We start from the raw sequence: 21,734 nt of genomic DNA, 5'->3' as shown, positions 1-21,734 counted from the left end.
GGAGCTGCCAGTGATCCAGCCTTGTTGTCCTTGCCTCAGGGGGTACCCAGCAACTGGACTGTGTCTGTCGTAGACTGGCTTGCTGAATAAGATCTTACCCATCATTGGCTACCAGCTCTCGAAGGGTGTCCTCCCTGGAGAGCATCCCCGGGTGAATGGGTCGTCTTAACTGGAGCCTTTTCAATCTCCATGAGTCTTGCTTGTATGAACTCTTAAGGGGGACCGTGGGAAGGATATCCAAGAGTCATTAGAACTTGGAGAGTTGCCTTTTTGGTCGCTCGTTGGTGTCTGAGGCACTGGCAGAGAAACTTGAGAAGAATGACCAGCAACAGGAGCATGCCTCCTATTATGGCATATGTGACAATCCAGAAGGTTCAAGGAGCCACTGAAGACTGTCCCAGATTTTAGTGATAATATTGGTCTAGAAAGCCATAGCAAGTACCTGCATGTACCTCATATTGAGATGGGAGATTTATTCTTGCGGGAGGACTAAGTAATTAAGGAATTTGTCCAACCAAGTTTCTTGATGTTAAGAAGAAAGGAGGGTGAACACATATAGGCGAGGGTTACCAGGTACGGGGCAGGTGGGGGCCGGCAAAGTTCATGCCCTAGATATTGAGGTCGTGGGTGGAGGCCCTTTAGGGGCCAGAGTTGGGTGGTTTGGCAGGGAGACTGGCAGCTTGACTGGTGCCACACAATATGTCTGGTCAATCTCTTCCTCATCTGAGAAGTGGGGTCCTCAGTCATAGGCAGTAGAGAGATGCTAGACAGGTTAACATTGGGCTGTTCTTGGCAATGTTTATTGTGAGTATCAATGACCTCCTCAGGAGAGGAGGACTTGAGACTCACAATGATGGCCAACAAGATGGGAACAATAGACAAAGGGGGGAGGGTCACTTCTAAGTCAACCTGTCTTTTTCAGGTGACAAAGGGGGGCACACATCCAAGTATTAGACTCCCACATATTCTCTGGGGAGATCCATGGTGCCCGGATTGCTGACTCACTCCGGAAGTCCTCCAGTTCGGCAGACCTGACTTTCAGGCCACAGGTTACAAGGAGTGACTTAAGGGCCCTAATCCAGAGCTGCTTACAGTGGGATGGTAGGCTGGCCATAGTTTTAGACAAAGACGAACACAGATGGACAAAGGGGACAAAGGTGTATCAGACCCAGGAATCTCCAGTCAGGGAGGAATAGCCGGGGGGTCTCCTCCTTGACTCTGTATCTCTGGGGTCAACCGTTACATGGAGACACCAGGCAACTTGAAAGTCAGGTGTTTCTCCCTAGCCACGGACAAGATGGACACAGAAGATGGAAGAGAGGCCCCTTGCTTACTTCTCGGGAGGTGAAGAATTTGGAACATAAAGGGGACAACTTTCCAAGAAAACACCGAAGGGGGGAATAAACCACATCGCGAGAAGAGGGGGTGGCAGCAGGTGACTATCAGCATGCAAAAATAAAGTGAAACCGCCAGGACGGTTCAGCATAACAGCAGCAGAAGGGCGAAAATTGAGGCCCAGAAAATGATCAAAGCGAACAAAAGCAAGACCCTGAGTCACACAGGCTCCAGACCCACGCCGGCACGGGTCCGGGAGCCCCACCTTCGAGTACCAGTTGTCGGTTGCTTTCTGTGACCTTCTGTGGGGTTGGAGGTGATGGCCCAGAGTCAACAGCATAGACTTCAGGAGTCAGGCAAGTGCCTGAGCAGGTGTTAGGCCAACGTTTATACCCCCTCCCAGGACCCAGGGGGCAGTGTCATCTGGGACCGCTGTGTTGTGTCTCTCCTTAGCACGAGGGGATTTCCACTTGGGGTGTATAACCAATTGAAATCATCGACTGACTTCCTCCTACATGTCTTTGCATCATTAAACAAATGTTCCACAGCATAAACAAATGTAACATATCTCTAAAAAAATATTCCACAACAACGTGGCATTGTCCTTTTAGTTTGGTTTTAATTTCCCAGAAAGAAACAGGACACCACCCAAACTAAAGGCTGGGAAACTGATGTTGTAAATCAAGAGGGTTTTCACAAGTAAGACTTTTGTGTTCTTTGGGGATTTTTGCACTGTTCTCATCCCGTACCCTGGTTCTGCATCGCCTCCATCTCCACCTGGGAGGTGAGCATAAACAGCCACTTATTTGGACGAACAGAGTACATCTGTCTCCCAAACGGAAGGAAGTCCTCTGAGGTCTTACAAAGGTCTCCCGGCCATCCTCTTTGGTTGGGTTTGATTTCACCTCTTCGCCTTCAATTTGTCAGATATGGTCAAAAGAGAGCAGGCAAGGCCTGGAACACACAGGCCTCAACCCCCACTTTCCCCGTGAATCACCTGGAGAGCAGTCACAGCAGCAGGTGTGCCTCCTCCGCTCTTGCTCCAGCCCTCTGGTATCTGGTTTGAGCCTTTGGATCGCACCAAATTCCACGACTATGCAACCAAAGCTGGCAACCTCTGCTGCATAGCTGGAAGCAAGTCTGGTGTCATAAAACAGGCTTGGCTACTCTGAGGGTTTCTACCCAGGATAGGAAGCACAGGACTCAGGATTTCACAAAAGGCCCAAGATCCTCTGTGGTTCCCAGACTACAGGATCAAGGTCTCTGAGATCCACACATTTCTGAAGTTTTCTCACTCTTGCACATTCTTACTGGGAGTGCCATTTGTCACAAACATTCTGGAGGGGATTTAGCAATAATTGCCTTACAAAAATTTAAAAATTACCTATTCATTGACCAAGTGTTGAAAGACATTGCCAACATGTGTGAGCATGCCCAAGTGTACGCTCTGTGTATGAGGATGTTCACCAACATATGTGAGCATGCCCAAGTGTACGCTCTGTGTATGATGTCCACCAACACATGTGAGCATGCCCAAGTGTACGCTCTGTGTATGAGGATAGGCATCACAGCATTGTGTAAACTTACTACACAACAACCTTGTTGACGGCTTGAAAAAGCTCAGGACACACTGTGCCAGAGAGGCAAAGTGTGAGAAAGGGTCGAGAATGGAGATAACTGGGCATCTCAGGATGATCTTGGCCACAATGAAGCCGTTTTCATGTGTATTTCCCCAGGTTTGGGAGGTTAGGGCTTTATTATATCTTCTAGGACACAATTCAACCCGTAACAATTGTAATCAACATAATTCTTTATTATTATTATTATTATAGATTTTTTTATTGTTTTTATTGAGCTATATGTTTTTCTCCACTTCCCTCCCTACCTCTCTCCTCCCCTTCTACTCTCTCCCATGATCCCCATGCTCCAAATTTACTCAGGAGATCTTGTCTTTTTCTACTTCCCATGTAGATTAGATCTATGTATGTCTCTCTTAAGGTCCTCATTATTGTCTAAGTTCTCTGGGATTGTGAATTGTAGGCTGGTTTTCTTTGCTTTATGTCTAAAAGCCACACATGAGTGAGTGCATATATTTGTCTTCCTGGGTCCAGGTTACCTCACTGAATATGATGTTTTCTAGGTCCATCCATTTGCTGCAAATTTCAAGATGTCATTATTTTTTTCTACTGTATATGTACCACATTTTTCTTATCCATTCTTCAGTAAAGGGACATTTAGGTTGTTTCCAAGTTCTCGTTATGACAAACAATGATTCTGTGAACATAGTTGAGCACATGTCCTTGTGATACGATTGAGCATCCTTTGGGTATATACCCAAAAGTAGTATTGCTGGGTCTTGAGGAAGGCTGTTTCCTAATTTTCTGAGAAATCGCCATACTGATATCCAAAAGGACTGTACCAGTTTGCATTCCCACCACTAATGCAGGAGTGTTCTCTTTACCCCATAACCTCTCCAGCATAAGTTATCTTCAGTGTTTTTGATCTTGGCCATTCTTACAGGTGTAAGATGGAATCTCAGAGTTGTTTTGATTTGCATTTCTCTGACGGTTAAGGATGTTGAGCATTTCTTTAAGTGATTTTCAGCCATTTTAGATTCCTCTGTTGAGAATTCTTTGTTTAGGTCTATACACCATGTTTTATTAAATTATTTGTTTTTTGATGACCAACTACTTGAGTTCTTTGTATATTTTGGATATCAGCCCTCTGTCTGATGCGGGGTTGGTGAGGATCTTTCCCCATTCTGTGGGCTGCCAGAAAACAACATAATTCTTTATGGTTCATAAAATGACAATGTAACACAGTCAATGTCATGGCCAACAAATCAAAATCCAAGTTAAAGCAGAAGTCATTTATTAAGAAATGTTTTATAGTACTACAAGAGACACAGGGTCCCTTAGCTACTGGATAATATTCTGAGGAAAGGAGAAAACGGTAGGTTTTTGTTATTGTTATTTATTGTTTTCAGGTATTTTTTTAAAAAAAAATCTGAGGCATGAGTGCATGTGTCCACACACCTGTGGGTACCCACAGAGGAGAGTGCTGGATTCCCTGAAGTTGGAGTTGCAGATGGTTGCGAGTTGCTCACTTAGGTGCTAAGAACTGAACGTGGGTCCCCTGGAAGAACAGCACATGCTCCTAACCACAGAACCATCTCTCCAACCAAGTGGTAGAGTTTTAAAAAGCAAAATCCACAAACGTGCGAGTAATTTTGTACTCATTATGACTGATGGAAGCAAATGGTTCGATTTGGAGCCCAAATGTCTGCTGGTGGTTGCTGTTTAGCTGCAAATTCTGCAAGAATCAGTGATGGCCCAGGATATTGCGGTCCCTGCAGTCTGAGCTGAGATGTGCCTCTGCTCTTTGATGACTTCCCTGACCTATTCTGATGGCTCAGAACCAAAGTGCCGGTCACCGTCTTCTGCTCTAAGTTCATAGTGTGATTGACAAACCCCAGTACTTAAAATAACCTGGACGAGTGCTTTGTAGCTTCTTTTCTTGCATCCACTTCAAGCCAGAACCTTTCTTACCCTGTCAGAGGCAGGTGTCCCTTTTCCTACCCTTTCTCCTGGCTCCTCCCACCCCAGCACATTCCATGCTAATTAACAGCTGTTTAATTATCAGCCCAGCAGGGAAGTGATCACAGCCCAGTCCTTAGCCAGTTATTTCCCCCACTTAAGCTGTCCCAGATTTCTGGAAGGCTGACTGTGCTAAATGCCCCGTGGAAAAGCAGTGTGGCCTAGGAGAAAGTTCATGGCATTTGGACTCATCAGTCGGTCAACCTGAGTGACTCTGCCATCCTGGCACACTGTTGGGCAAGGGCTTCTGGACCTCCATTTGCTCAGCTGTGACCGTGCTCCCCAGTCTTGTTGGAAAGGTAAAGGATAGGGGACATACCTTGTCAACTATAAAAGAGTAAGTAAAGGCGTTTGGTTGCTTCTGTCCTGTCACTGGACCGTCCTTACATGGCACACTCTGGTCACATGAGAGACATCTGCTGACTGAGAAATTCTCAGTTGAGAAGCAGAAGGAGAGGGGGTGTTTGTGTTCCCTGTGTGCACACGCGACAAAGTAAGGTGTAAAGCTTGCGTCAGAACTGCGGGGTGGCCATCAGTTCCCTCTCCTTTTAAGAAGTAGCTGCAAGAACTCCCACTTTCCCATGCTTTTGCTTGGACACCTGTACATAGGGTCAACAGCCCACTTTGGGGAGGCCGTCTCAACCTATGCGTCTAAGTTAATTGTATGTTAGTAGAGGGGGAAGCTATGATTAAGTCATACAAATGTCACTGGGATTGCTTCCAAATGGTGATGAAGGGCATTCCGTGAAATGTGCTAAAATTCAAAGGCTAGAGAATGCACAGTAGACAGGCGGTCCTTTAGTTATTGTGAAGCATATTGTTTAGGTACTAGGAAAATATTACCCTGACATTAAGGGATTTCTCACACATAGCGTTGGAGCATTGAACTCTTCCCCAGAGCTCTTTAAAGATGGCTTGCGACCTCATCTCCCCTGCCATGTTTGTTTCAGTTACAATAGAAAATAACCTAAACTACCAGTAAGAGGGAAATAGTTGGCACATGACTCTACAAAGCTGTAGAAATTAAAATACTACAGTTATGTAGTAGCATATTAAAAGCTTTATAGTAAGACACTCAGAGAAGAAAGAATGCATGGTTTTATCTATAGTATGATTACTAATAATATAAAAGTAAATACAATTATGAATTTAAACTAACTAGAACCCAGAAAATAAAATCAATAGACTTGCATGGTGGGGGGGAACACTTCTGGAATTATGCATAACATATATTTGCTAAGACATCCTGCCGAAGCACACCTAGGATGTTTGTGGAGGACAGGAAGATAAAGATGTATTCAGGCTTAAGATTCCTGAGTTGCAAAGAAGGGTGCTGTCCAGGGACCATGGCACCCTAAGGCATCACTGGTTTCCATTAAAACCTCGTTTGTGGAATTAAAATTAATTTGATGGAAATGGATTAAGCAGTCTTTTCATTAGTGTGCTCCTGGTCTAATCGAGTTTGGAGTGACTGGTGAAGTCATTCCTGCACTGAGCCTCTTACCCTCAAGTCCTCTGTGGGCTTTTTGTTCCCAGACTGCTAGAAACATGTAGATGGGAGTCTTCGAACTCCCCCCTCGCAGTGGGCGGTTGCACTTGCTTCCCTAAGATCCTCGGAAGGAAAGTTACAATTTCACAGAAGTTATTCAAGGCAATGAGTCCAACACAAGAATCCTTCGATAGAAGTCAATAAAGGTGTCCCTGTGGTGAGCACTGGGGATAAAGGCCTCCCTGTGAGACCAAACTGGGGGAGACAAGTTACTGAGTTCAGACTTCTTCCTTCCTAAGCTGAAGGGATTCTCAGCTTAAATTTGTTTCATAGTAACAGGTTTGGAAAAGAGGCGCATAGTGCTTGCCCTCCAGACTGAGAACCACACATTTAGGTACTAGGAAAGGGTAAAGAATAGAGATAACTGTGCATCTCAAGATGATCTTGCCCACAGGGAAGCTGTTTTCATGTGTATTTCCCCAGGTTTGGAAGGTTAGGGCTTTATTATATCTTCCAGGACACAATTCAACCCGTAACAATTGTAATCAACACAATTCATTTTATTATTATTATTATTTTATTATTAATTTTATTTTTACAGATTCTTGCAGGATTTGCAGCTAGACAGCAACCTCCAGCAGACATTTGGGCTCCAAATCGAACCATTTGCTTCCATCAGTCATAATGAGTACAAAATTACTTGCACGTTTGTGGATTTTGCTTTTTAAAACTCTACCACTTGGTTGGAGAGATGGCTCTGTGGTCAGGAGCACTTGCTGCCCTTCCAGAGGACCCACGTTCAATTCTAACCACCTCTTAAATATTCTTTGTATTAATTCCAGCACATACACATATACACACACATGCACACACACACTCATGGGAGGGACATATGACAATATAATGTCCTGAACCGTTGACTCTATGTAATATAACTAGTCAAAGACCCTAGCCAACAGACCTGTAGCAGTTAAGCTGTCCTTCCCAAAACTGCTCTATCCCAGTATTGGGATACTGAGGCAGGCCCATTGCCCCAGAAAGTCACAGGGTTCCAACAATGCCCAGATTTGGGTCCTCAACAACTTTTTGGTGCTTCCTTAGTCTACAGGGCAGTCAAGGGTGCATTTGGTCAACTTTGTTCTCCTACCCTTTACTAGCTATGTAATTTCTTGCATTTTCTCTCTTAATAAAATCTATGCATGTCTCATTCTATTAAGGGAATCTATATCTTAGAAGGGATATGTGTGTAAGTATAGGAATGTACACATGAATATTCATATATACGCATTTGTCTATAGGTATGTGTGTATAATTGAGCTGTAGTTTCTTTTTTGGTAGACATAGCTATATCAATACTTTTGTCATTTAAAAAAAGCCAATCCATCCACTTTGCTATCAGCTATACCCCAGCATCTGTCACCTTTTGGGAAAAGATCCAAGAAATTAGAGCAACATTGCACAAAGACTTCTGGCTTAAGTATGGAGCTCCTGGTCGAGTCTGAATTTTTCTGTCAAATGAAACTAGCCTTCACAGGTAGGTGTGAAGAACACTGGAGTGAGAACTAAGTTCCCCTGTGGAAAAGGAAGGGTTGAATAAGATCTGGAGACTCTCCACTCTTCCCTTCCTGTATCACTCTAGACTGGACCTACTGGTCTCCTCTCACCCACACCAATGACAATTTCTGACTTTATAGAAGAAATAGATTCTGGACCCCTCCCACGGGAGAGCTGTCAGGAAGCTGTCAGGGGCTCACAGTCAATGGGGGCTTGACGAGTCAGCTTTAGATAACCTACAATGTCTATCTATAGAAGCTCTAACCAGGACACTTTAGACAAGAGAGAGAGAGAGAGAGAGAGAGAGAGAGAGAGAGAGAGACAGACAGACAGAGACAGAGAGAGAGACAGAGACAGAGAGAGACAGAGACAGAGAGAGAGACAGAGACAGAGAGACAGAGAGAGCAGTAAGTGGACTCTGAGGTAAATGGATCCCAAGTATTCTTTGTCCTTGCCTTAACTTCCTAATCATCAAACTGCTAAGAGAGAAGCCACCAAATGAGGCATCCTGAGACTGAGGAAGCCCTTGCTGTCATGAGAGTAGAAACTGCCAGAACTTCAGTCCTACTAACATGGAACTCCGGAGACAGAAATAAAGTGCCCCAAACACTCTAGAGAGAATTGGGAAGAAGTAAATAGAGTGTTGGGTCACAAAATCTAATAGAAATAATAATAAATACCCAGTACACACCCTTTTGTGGGGGTCCTTCATCCTTGAGTTTATAGGTAGTCAGAGAGAGCGGCCACAGCAATTGGATGATAAAGTAGTGAATTCCTAAGTGAAAAGAAATTCCCTGTTTAGAAGGGAGTCTGGCCATGAACCGGAGCCTGATTGAACTAACAGCTCTGGAATTTCATTTCTATTCAAGAGCTTGGGATTCTGCCTGACTGCCCAGAATTGAACTCTGAGGACAAGGAAAACAGTGCAGTCCTTCAGCCTCTTTCCCAGGGGCTCTCCCTTGACTCCTAGAGCCTTGCAGTGGGCTTGCCTGCTCCTTGGCAGGTAGCTTTGCCTCTGCTGGGATTTTGGTTAGCTGATTCTCAAGTGTGATAATACAGCACTCACGGCAAAGGCAAAGACTCCATGAACATTGTCAGCAGCATGAGCTCTTCAGATTTCACCCTGGACTGTCCCTCAACCCCCATCAGCTTCCTTTTCCTAACAGAAAGTTCTATCATCTTCTTGTGTTTCCCTTAATGATCCCTGGTGCCTTGTCTTCCTCGAGAAGACTTTCTGCAGCCAATTCTTCCTGTAAGGGAATTTCCTTTGAGCCGTTATTAACCCCTGATAGAAGCAGGCACCTGCGGGGGAAAATGTATGTATTAACGTACTTTCAAAGTGTCTTTTCCCTTTCTTGCAGAAAAAACTTTATGTCACAAACTGAGCATGTCCAGGGGCATCCTGTCTTCGCATTTGATCTTTTAAACATGTGTTTTAGGGTCATACACTAAGTATGTGTGTCTACTATCCTTCCTTCCTAAATTATGAACTTAAATTGAGCATGCTCAGGAATGACATCTTACCTGAGAATGTACTCAAAGATTGGCCCACCCCTGTGTGAAAATGCACAGGCCACCTAAATAAAATTTCAGTTTTCTTTGGTCCTGGTGGGGTGGGGGGAGGTATTTCTTTGAAAACAACTCCCACGCTCTCTTTGCCTATGGCAGGCAACAAATCTCTCTCCACTCTTTATGTTAGCACTACCTAATTCGACTTTACACTCACCAACCTGTGAACTGACTCCATTTATGGATGCCATCACCAATGTCTGGTTGTTCTGTATAGCCACAGGTAAATGCTCTTGGACAATAAACATGTATAGAATGAGATCCTACATAGCATAATCTTACTTTTGCTGAAGAAAGTGTGTGTTTGAACACAAACATTGTTCACAAATAAAATCTGAATTCGTGGCAACAAGTTCCAGGAGAAGGGTATTAAGGTTAGTACTTGGGTAATCTATTGGTATTGTCATTCCAGGTGAAGATGGCCCTGCAACAAGAAGGATTTGACCGTAAAAAGAGAGGGTACAGAGACATCAATGAGATTGACATCAACATGAATGATCCTCTTTTTACAAAGCAGTGGTACCTGGTAAGTTTCTCTACTGCTTATAATGGTCTTCACTTTGAAGGATGAAATTTTTTGTTATTTGGCAGAATGATAGCCAGCATCCAAGTCAATGAATGCCTCTATGCCCTCCAAGATATTTGATTTTCTGTCTATTACCTCCCATGTATCTTAACCCCAAAGCTTCTACCAATAACTGATCGTGATCACATTGTCCTGGATTCTGAACAATTATACCTGTATGAGAGGGAAGACGTGCAAACTACCTGAAAGACACATCGAATATTTAAGAGCAGTAATCCAGAGTGTCAACAGGCACACAGAAAGATGGGAGGGACATATGGGAGTCACAGTCACAAGAGTAGGAATCCAGGGTTTTCATGAATAAGAGAGCTAAGAGATAATCAAAGGTGGCACTTCAACACGGCCCAAAACAGTAGCAGTGAATCAGGATTTACATCACCGGAACCTAGCTGTCTTATGGCAAGAACTTTCTGTTTTGTCTACAACCCATCATGACCCCTGTGGGTTGATTCAGCTATGTTTAAAAGATTAATAGGGACACGAGCAATGGCTCAGGGATGAAGAGCATGTGCTGTTCTTCCAGATGACCCATGTTCAGTGCCCAACACCTTTGTCAAGCAGCCCACAACTATCTGGACCTTCAGCTTCAGGGAATCCCACATCACTGGCCTCTTAGGCACCTGCACTCACCTTCATAAATCCACACATATACACATAATTAAAAATAATAAAAATAAATCTTTTTTAAGGAAATCAATGACTCTGAATCAACCTAAGTTGCAGAGCACATTATAAATGACTGATTCATAAATGTGAGTGATGTCTCACTTTATGTAGGACTAAAAGATGATGAACAAGATAGAAAATTAAATGACATAGACTACTGCACACTAGAGATGCATCCCAGTTTCCCTCTGAGGCTTCAGCATTTGGCTATGCCTTACAGTTTTGGACAGAGAATTCTGAAAGTTTGGGGAACTGAATGAGCTTCTTATGTTAATCAGGATAGGGTAGGTTTGCTGCAATAATAAATAACCCCAAATCACAGTAGCTTCTTAAAATCAAAGCCTGTTTTTTCTGAACTTTACCCTAAATGCTTCCACAGCACCTCAGTAACTATACATGGCTCTCGAAACTTCTGCCTAGGTGTGACAAATAGCACGTGTGCTCTCATTGTGCTGGCCAGAACCAGTTACATAACCATTCTAAAAGAGAAGGAGGGGGAAAAGAAAGGAAAGGGGATGTAATATTTAATGTGTGCTTGGAAGGAAAAAAATAGTAACTTTGTGAAGCATATTTGTGAAGTGACACTAATGACATTCCAGTAATGTCTTAGTAATGGCAGATCAGCCTCTGATCATGGTGAGCCTCTGTGAGCACACTCTCCAACTTCACTATTTGAAGAAATAGTTGAAGATTAGCCATCGTTGAGACAATCTGTCCAGAACATATACTCATGGAAAGAGGCTAGTGAATGTATTAGTGTGAATCATTCCTTCATCTTCCTTCTTTTTAAAAATGAGGGAGAGGTTGGCACACAGCTCAGTCAATAAAGCACTTGTCATGTAAACATGAGGATCAGAGTTCAATTCCAAGAAACCACGTGAAAAGCACTTGTAACAGTGCTTAGAAATGATGGCATGTATATGTAATTCCAGAACTGGGGTGTCAGAGACAGGGACCCTTTGGGCTCACTGACTAGCCATTCCAGCCCACTTAGCAAGCCCTCAACTGTCTCCTAAAATAAAATGGTCATTAAGAAACAAAACCTAAAGATGACCATCAATCTGCACACACATGCACATACACACAATTGTGCTGTGCACACCATGCAACTGCACAAACACACTCATGAATACACACAAAAACTGAGAAGGACTTTATTTTTATTTTTTTGTAGTAAAACATACACTGAGAAGTAGCCACTTATCCTGACTTTAGTTCAACAAGATTTGGTAGAGTGGTACTAAAATTCCCAAGGTAAAAAGTTTTCTGCAAAAAGAAATGGTTTTGTCATTTAGTGAAGGAACTTTATTCAGTAAAAACCCAAGATATTATATGCTAAGCTCAAAACATGAGCTAAACCGAGCTTTGACAGTGAATATTTCATTCCCTATTTGGAGGGTTTGCTGTGACGGCCTCTCCAAGATCATTACATAAGATGATTTTAGTTTTCTGTGAGGTGCAAGGAATTGAACCTAGGGCTTTGTGTACATTAGACTAAGACTTCATCATGAAGCTGTATTTCTATTTCTGTAGGAGTTTAAAGATGAAAATCTAGTTTTGAGATAAGGGCATTAGAGCAGTTTCAATCTTTACATAAAACAGAAAAAAAATCAGTTGTTTATGTGAAGCAAATAGAAAACAAAGCCTCTGGGGGTGAAGTAGGTCATTTTAAAGCATGTTTCATGAAGGGTTAGACCTTAAGCCGGCCAAGCAGACCACGTCTAGCAACAAAGTGCCAGTATATGTCACAGCACCAAATCAATACAATTCTCTGCTTTGCATTCCTCTATCAGTTCAACACTGGGCAAGCTGATGGCACTCCTGGGCTAGACTTGAACGTGGCCGAAGCCTGGGAGCTGGGATACACCGGGAAAGGAGTGACCATTGGAATTATGGATGATGGTGAGTATCTCACAGTCCTTACGTCATTTGCAAGATAGTGCCTTTTGTGCCTCCAGACATGAAAGACTTGTGTTTGATAGAGGTTAGTCAGGAAATTAGCTGCTTTGATGCTGGATCTAATGACAGCCAAACCACATTTTGACAAAATCTACCCCTTCATCCAGATCAGTAATCACGACACTTGCTGATACACTCAACAAGTACTGGTTGACCTGATAAATAAGAAACCAAAGAAACCAGTCTGTCCTCGACCTGCTTTCTTACTGACCCAATCCATACAGCTTACCTGAAAAGTCTACTAAACTTGTGTAGGTTTGCCTTCTGTTCCCCGAGATCCACACTGTACCGTGCTGTGACCGCTGACTATACATGGCCACTCAGAGTTAATAACTAAAGCTAACAGCAATGTAAAATCCAGTTCTTCAAAACAGCTCCATTTCACCTTTTAGTGTTTCGTTTTTCACACCATAGGGAATTAAACCCAGGACTTTGCACCCATGCAAGGCAGCTTCTCTACCACCCAGCTACATTCTCTCAGCTTCCTTGTTTTAGGGAGTCATGTAGACTCTTTCAATGGCTGAACTAAAAAATCCACTTCAGTAATCACAGAATGTTCTATCTGAGAATGTGGCTTTGGGTTCCTGTCAAGATCGAGGTTTAGAAATTTTGGCTTTAATGCTACTTTCAAAATGAGCCTCTGTCAGGCAGTCTTTGATAATGGTTATATCACTGACAGCTCCATAGGTTACCCTGCTATGCAGGCTAGAGATTTCAGAGTCTTGTGAATTAGTGTTTTTCTAACTGTGCACGGCCTTGCCTCTGGAGAGGTCCGGCGGCACTGCTGCCCTGCAGTCATTTTGCTGGAATGTCCTGCTCCCCTCGGACAGCTCCCTGGGTCTTCCACTAACAGTAGTACCACTGTGGCTTACATTATCAGCTTAATTACCTACAAAGCCTACACTGAAACAACAGAGCCTCTCCTTTCCCAACATCCTCAAAGAACACTGTTGATGAAAAGCAAGCCTTTGAAGCAGAATTGATGGGGAAAACAAGGGCGACCAGGCTGCTCAAATCTGCTCTGCCTGTGTGAGAGCTCATTAAAGGACAATGTGAAACAATGCTCCATAGGCCTCTGATGTGTGAGATGTTTTGAAGTGGATGTAAAAGCCTTCTCTGGTGCTGAGAGCTTTCCCTAGAAGAAAGGAACTGTGCGGAGAGATAGCAGAGCTTGTGGACATATTTTTTTTTCTTTCTGAACACTTTCGCTTAGCCTCCTTTCCAAAGCGGCTGGGGCCAGATCACTCAGAAAAAGAGGCCTCTAAATTTGGAAGAAATCACCTAGTGTAATCTGAAACTACTTTTTCGGTTCCCAGTCACCCAGACTGAATAATCACACAGAAACTATATTAATTACAACACTGTTTGGCCTATTAACTCAGGATTCTTATTAAGTGACTCTTATATCTTAAATTAACCCATTTCTATTATTTTATATTTTACCACAAGGCTCGTGGTTTGTTACCTCTTGCTTCTTGAGCAGCTACATGGCATCTGCCTGACTCTGCCTTCTTTCTCCCTGCATTCAGTTTAGTTTTATTGCCTCCTATATTCTGCCCTGCCATAAGCTGAAGCAGCTTCTTTTTTAACCAAGAGTAATAAAACATATTCATAGCACACAGAGGGGAACCCCACATCAACCTAGGATATGCTGTGAAAGCCAATGTAACAGCCCATTGGGTGTCCTATACTGTAAACAAAGAGGCCACCTTGAATGTGGCACAACAGTGACGACAGACACGCTGCCATGATCAACTTTCCAACAGCACTGTAGATGGCAGCTCCAGTGTCTGCCCATGGCCTCCTTGAATGACACCCAAGTCCTCCCTTCCAAAGATGGCAAATGAGAAGGTGCCTCACTCTGCCCCAGACTGAAAGGCAAAACCCTTTAGAAAGTCCCAGAAGGATTTCCTGTCTGATGCTAATTCTGTAGATTAGTGGTCTTTGTAATTCCCTGGAATTTAAACTCACTATCTCTCAATTAAAATTCTTGATTTTTCTATTGTTTTAGTCGCATCTGCTACAGAACAAACCACCCAGATAACTTTGTAAGCTACTGCGTCATATAGTTCGGTGAGAGGGTAGGCTCTGCCGGCTTGTTTTGTTGCTTCCTCTAAATAAATCAAAGAATATGTGTTCCATCAGGGAAGGTGGCTCAGTCAGTAAAGCATGGGGACCTGAGCCCCAATCCCTTGCATCTGCAAGAAAGCTGAGGGAGGCAGTGCCTCTGTTCCCCCAGCCCTGGGGTCAGGCAACAGAGACTGGCAGACCCCTGGAGCTCACTGCTAAGTCAAACTGAGTCAGTGAGTTTGAGGGTTCAGTGAGAGACGCTACTTCAAAGAATAAGGAGGAGAGCAACTGAGGAAGCCATCTGACATCTACCTCTGGCTTTTATATGCATAAGAACATATGCACACACACATGAAGCATGCACACACACACATAGAACATGTGTTCAGTATATTCTACTTTAAGAGATAATCAAATACACGGAAACATTAAAATACTATCTAGAAAAGTTCTTCTTTTAATTTAAATCATTCTTTTATTGGTAGAAAATATGTCTTTCTTCCTTCACAATTCTATCAATGATATTTTCATTATCAGGTCCAAGTCTGCAACCATTGTAACAATGTTCTTTCTCTTAACCTAAGTACTCTTTATTATAATTATAATAAAGACATTGTATTGAAATCTAATTCCCTCCTGATCTCAGTTATCTCTTTGCTCTTGTATTTCCCTTCATGGAGAAGAGATTACCAATTCTTCCCTTAAACAAAGTTCACTCTCAGAACAAGGAATTGTATTTTGAAAATTGACTTCCAATTTTAAAGGTGTGTTCTTTGTGCGTAGTTGTGGAGGGCCATGTTTAGCTCATCGTTTGTTACAAAACTTTTTGCCTGACAATGTTAAATAATCTCGACAAATATATACAATTTCATCTCAACACAGATTCTAATATCAGGCAATTTCTAGAGATGTCTTTGTTCATCTGCTAAAACTGTCCCAGTGACGTGATAGATTGTGTTAGTTGCTTCTCTGTTGTTACATCAAATACCCTGACAAAATGCAACATAGAGAAGGAAGTGTTTACTGTGATTTACAGTCCCAGGGAGACAGTAGATCATGGCAGGGAAGGCATGGCAGCAGGAGGGAGAGGCCCACCCTGCAGTCGGGAAAGTGGCTGGTCACATTTCATCCCATACAGGAAGCAGAGAGAAACTAGGAGATGGGACTACACAGTGAACCTCAAAGTCCACCTTCAGTTATATACTTCCTCTAGTGAGGTCCCACCCCCTAAAGGTTCCACAACATTCTCAAACAGCACCACCAGCTGGGGATCAAGAGTTCACATGTGTAAACCAATGGGGATAATTATATATTCAAACCACAAATTCATACCCCTGAGCCCCATAGTCTAGAGACTATCTCATAATACAAAATACATTTAGTCAAATTTCAAAAGGTAAACTCTTACTGTAAATCCCCTGTAAAAATCAAAATATAAATTATATACTTCCAATACACAGAATATATATTCCCAATCCAAAAAGGAGGAATGGGGACATGATGAGGAAATATTAAACAAAACTAGACTGAAACCAACAAGATAAACACCAAAACCCTAGCTTCACGTCTGAGATCTGGGGCTTCAGTTTAAAGGCACTTAGGTGGCTCAGTTCTTCCAACTTTGTCGCCTGTCACGTATCTCTCTTCTAGGCTAGCTCTACTCCCTGAACACAGGCCTCCTTAGCAGACATCCCACAGTTCTGGCATCTCCAAACCTTGGAATCTCTACCACAGAATAGCTTCTCAGGGCCTCCTCACAGGCTCCTCCACGCTTGACACCCATTGCCTAGCCACAGTAGCTCTCTGGAACCACAAAGGAAAATGATGGCCCCACTCCTCAGTCCTCCATCTTTCACGCTTCCAGAACTAGAGCCACACGAAGAACACTACCAAGTTGTGCTACCGGCGTGGGGTGGAAACAGGCTCCCTTGATCCGGGGTTGGAGCACTTGTACACCAGCATTGATACTGGTGAAAGCTTTCCTTGGCCTTTGTTTGAATGGGATCAGGAAAGCCCTGCGTGTGCCTCCTTTCAGAAGGTGGGTCTTGCCCTCAGGGCATCTTCCCTGTCATTTCGGTGCAGAGCAGGAGGCTTTGACAATGGGCATTAAAGGGTTAATGGCACAGTCTTTTTCAGTGTATGCCTGGGCTGTAACCTTCAGCTTCCTGGTGCTCCCTCCCTCCCCATAGTGTACATTTAATCAGTAATAACCATGCCACAGACTCTATGCTATTCTGTTTTGAAGTTTCCAACAATTAGTCCTTTACTTTTTAATTCGGCTTCACGCAAATTCTCAGGACACAGGCAGAATGCAGCCAGGTTCCTTAAGGAAATGTCATATGAATAGCCTCTAATCCAGCTGCTAATAAAATTCATATTCCCTCTAAAACTTCGTGAGCTGGGTCGCTACTCTTCATTGCACTCTCTGTACCTCTGATTGGCCCATTAAGCGCTGTCCACAGCACTTAACTATTCTAGCATGAAGTTCCAAAGTCTTCCACACTCCTTCAAAAAAAAACAACATAATAATCAGGTCTATCACCGCAACAACCCCACTTCTCTGAAACCAATTTTTGTATTAGTTATTTTCTATTGCTGTAATAAAATGCTCTCACAAAAAGCAAGTTTGGAAGGTGGAGATTGTTTTTGGCTTATAGTTCCAGAGGAAAGCATGGCAAAGGCATGGCAAGAGGAACATGAAGCCAACTGGGCAGTCAGGAAACAGACTGATCAGATCTTACCTCACCCAGGAAGCTGAGAGAAAGAACAGGGAGTGAGTCATGATAGCAAAACCTCGAAGCCCACTTCCAGTGACATACTTCCTGCAGGGATACTCTGCCTCCTAAAGGGCTCATAGCCTTCCCAAGCAGTGTCACCAGCTGGGAACTAAGAGTTCAAACAGGAGCCTGGAGGGGACATTTCATATCCAAACCACAACAACATTTCTAATGATGATAATAAGAATCCATTAGCATGTTTACTATAAGCCAAATACTTCTTCGCATTGTTTCTAATCTTTAAAAGATCTCTTAGAAGACAATTATAGCCCATTTCAAAGATGATGAAGTCAAACCTCAGAGCTCCTGTTATTTGACAGAATCCACATCAGGATTACAGCGCCTGACCCTTTGAATAGAACCGCTGGTCTCAACACACACATTTCCCCCAACTCTGAAGGTCACTTCTATTCTGACCTGGAAAAAAAAGTGAAGATTTCATCTTGGAATATAGGCATCCTGATTCAAGAGGATTTGGAGGGGGAGGGGTTGTTTTGTTTTGTTTCTCACCACAAAGCCTTAGGGTGGCTGGCACAGCTCCAGTAACAGTGGCACAGCCTTCGTATGAATGCAGTAAAGATGCCAGCAGAAGAGGCTTAATGGTGCTTCTAGCTTACAAGCCTAGCGTCCCAGGATAGCTCCTAAATGCACCTGCTGCTAGGCTAAAACTACCATCTGCATGAGTTTGAGCCCCACCCTAGCCTCTCCTCCGATTGTTCAGGAAGGAAACAGTCACAGAGAGACCCAAAAACCTACCTGAAGTTGTTCTGCTGGTTACATGGAAGTTAGCAGGCAAGCTCTACTCTTTGGCTCCAAACACCTCCGTGTATAGCCATGACCATGTGTGGCTGCAGGGCCCTGCTCTGTTGCTGTTTCCCCACCGCCCATATGTGCAAGTACAGCCTATGCTGAGACTCTGTAGTCCTGCAGACCTGTATGAGAGCTTTCCAGTTGCCCCTGGATCAAAGTGTCTGGTGAAACTCAGCAGCATAAATAGGCCATAATTCTTCCCTAGGAATGATTCCGGGGCCCAGAGCAGGCTCCAGCTCAAGAGCAAGCACAGAACTCCAGCTGCGGGAATTGAAGCCTCTGGTTTTCCAGAAAGGCACGTTCTGGAGAGAGTAGTGTCAGCTCCCAGCTGACAACACCTCCCTAGAAACCGCTAGCTTTCTCCTAATGGCTTTTCTCGCCCGGCCGTGTGTCTCTTATTTCCATGCTGGAGTGCGCCCCGCTAATCCACGGTTCTCCGTGCCCTGTTAAATAATCATCACTTTTCCTCCCCGGGGCCAGCTTCATTTCAGAGGAGAAACTAGTTGATGCTTTCGAAATGTCAGGATTTCTACAAATCTCTTTTACATCGCCGCCGTGATGAGCCATCCATCTCGCGGTCACTAAGCCCCTGACTGCTGACATTTATCCGGAAGCGTTATCCACGGGCCCCCGGCTCTAATTGGTTTCACTGCTCTGCAGTGTGTCTTGGGGCAGCTGTCTCTCCACCGAGGAAGTGATGCAGCCCTCCCCCGCACAGAACCGGAAGGCAAAGCAAAGGGTTCAGGATAAGCATCCTCTTCCCACCCCCAACTCCCACAAGTCTCCTGAGCCTTGTGGCTCATCCTTGTAGGATCATCCTTGTAGGATGATTGAGCCATCATCCCTACAAGGAGCATCCATTTCTGGGCAGCTTTCTTGAGAACACAGCAGCCGGTTCTAACCTTCCTCTCCTGTGTTATCTTTTCGCAGGAATCGATTATCTCCACCCAGACCTGGCCTACAACTATGTAAGTGCAAGCTGATTTTAAGGTGTGGGGAACGTGTGCTTTTAAGCAACCTGCTACATCTGGTTGTCAGAAACACACTCAAGTATATGCACTGTATATGCAATTCAGAGGATCGATACCCACACGCAGGAGCACATGCATGCCCAAGGCAGAAACAGTCACACACACACACGTAACTCAGATATTCATGTGAACACAGAATCACCACCCACATACGCAAATGTGCACACTTGTGTGCTTGTACACACCGAAGCAACCCATCTTGTTAGAGCCGTTGCTCAGATATGGGAGCTGGCCGGATGTCAAATGAGTGGCTTTTCAAGAAGAAAGGCTGGCATGCTGGCATTTGGAGGAGCAGACTGCCAAGAAAGTAAAGACAGGGAGAGGTAGAGAAGAGAGTGGCGTGGCAAGGCTTGAATCAATGCCAGTTACAAAGCTCAAGGGAAAGGGATAATCAAACTATCTTGGTGCTCATTGGCCAAAACCTACAGTAACTCACATTGCAACCATCTCTCTGTGAGAGGAAGAAGGAACAGCATCTTTTTTGACCATTTTCACTATTCTAAACATTTCACTGAGCCTCACCTTTAAGACCCCTCTGCAAGCTAGGACCATCAGCAGAGACTCACAGCACAACACTAAGCTAGAGTCATATGCTTTCCTCAATAAATCTACAAGCTCTTTAAACATAACTGATGTCTTCGTTCCAACCCCAGGAGGTACAATATGCAGGCATTTGATGTGCTCATTTAAAGCTGCCCCAGCTGGGTGACACTTTCCCTCTAAATTCAAGGTCGAAGTTTAAAAGACAAGAACTTACTGAATGGAGACGTTCATTGAAAAGGAGGGCTTAAGTAAAAGAGACAGTTAATAAGCAAAGCTGTTCCAGAGTCAGCATTCTGGGTCTGTGCCCTAGAAGTGCCTTTCTGTACTGTATGGAAGTCAAGGGAGCTCCCCCGTGTTTTGTGCACTGGGTTTCAGGAAATGGGACAATAAAGTTTTTCTTATTTTCTGCACAGGTCTTAGCAATCTAGAAACATAAAGATAGAGCTAAAAATCTTCTCTAATACAAATACACACACATATATAATATGTACAACTATGTATATGTATATGTTCATATATAAATATTCGAACAACCGGTCATCAATGGGTCATCCCATCACTGTGGCCTCCAAGGAAAATGACAGGAAGTTAAACCAGAACTTTATTGCAGATGATAATAACCCATTCTCGTGTGGAAGATAGTCATGGGCTACCATACATGGCAGTCGGCATCAGTGATCCTGTGGGTCATGTCTAGGGAGCCCTTCTCTAGCCCTGTCCCTGTGGCCACCTGCCCTGCTTCCATCTCACGTGTCTAGCTATTCATTTACTCTTAAAATGGTCTGAATTCCTGGTGACTCCTCCACACATCCTTCTCTGTGTCCCCCATAAATACAGAGCCCTGAGATGTCACTGAAGAGGGGAGTGAAAAGAGCAAATGTTTCAACAAAAGCAGAACACTTCTCTGGTACCCCAGAGGCATTCCTCTTGGAGGCAGGTTTCCATCAAGGATGCTTTCCTGCACCCTAGAACTGCCTACCCTCACAGAGACACTGGTATTACCCATAATTCCCTTCAGCTCCAGGGCCCAGGACATCATCAGTAGCCACTTGGAGCTCTGCTCAGTTTTCTACACAGTCACTGCCTTGTCTCTTGGAGAACTTCAAGGTGGGGTGGTTGTCTGTTGACTGAAAAGTTAATGGTGCCTCGCCTCCCTGCTATGCCCAGGTTCTAGTTCCACAGAAGCCTAGAGTACCATGAACTGTTTCCATGCCTTTTCCCTTGGCCGCCCCCATGCTGGTGACACATTAAAAGGCCATTCTAATCCCATGGAGAAACTATGATTCTAATCCCGTGGCGAAACCATGATAAGCCGCAGAGACAATACTAGTGGGCAAGGCTGTCCATCTGCCTGAACCCCTGTCTGGGGAGTGCTGGCTGTGCTTACACCAGCAATATCAGAAGCATGGGGAGACCCCACGGCTTGTGAGCACTAACCTCTCTCCCCTTCATTCCCTTTCCACGGATGTGGATAGATGCACGTCCTCTGTAGAAAACTGGAAAGGCAGAAACTGATGTCAAAACCAGTCATAACTCTATCAACCTTAATATCTGGGGCTTTCAGTTCTGTGTGTATTTTTTATATAAAATTGAATTCTGACTGTATACTGAATTCCCACATCTTCATGTTATGAACATTTTTACATTTTAAGTATCTTCGTTATTTTGAAGGTTATGTGGCATTGCCTCACAGTATAATTTAAGCACCACAGTTCCCTATTGTTGGGCACCTGGGTGTGTTTCCCGTGG

General features: G+C 43.9%; 1 protein-coding gene across 2 annotated transcripts in view; it reads left to right on the top strand.

The window, feature by feature from the left end:
* Positions 1-21,734, top strand: part of Pcsk2 (proprotein convertase subtilisin/kexin type 2) — a 237,146-nt gene that overhangs the window by 131,598 nt on the left and 83,814 nt on the right. Inside the window, exons 1-4 of one of the 2 annotated variants that reach the window (XM_085696810.2) lie at positions 5,064-5,230; positions 9,956-10,069; positions 12,589-12,697; positions 19,342-19,379. In XM_085696810.2, coding sequence (XP_085552936.2) covers positions 9,962-10,069; positions 12,589-12,697; positions 19,342-19,379 — 255 coding nt within the window. In that variant the 5' untranslated portion in view covers positions 5,064-5,230; positions 9,956-9,961. Of the gene's footprint in view, positions 1-5,063; positions 5,231-9,955; positions 10,070-12,588; positions 12,698-19,341; positions 19,380-21,734 lie in introns of those variants that run through there. The other variant, XM_048455476.3, reaches the window with a different exon arrangement.

This window comes from Myodes glareolus, chromosome 10 (genome assembly GCF_982192425.1).
Source record: "Myodes glareolus chromosome 10, mMyoGla1.1, whole genome shotgun sequence".
Lineage (NCBI taxonomy): Eukaryota > Metazoa > Chordata > Mammalia > Rodentia > Cricetidae > Myodes > Myodes glareolus.
This window is presented reverse-complemented; position numbering and strand designations above follow the sequence as displayed.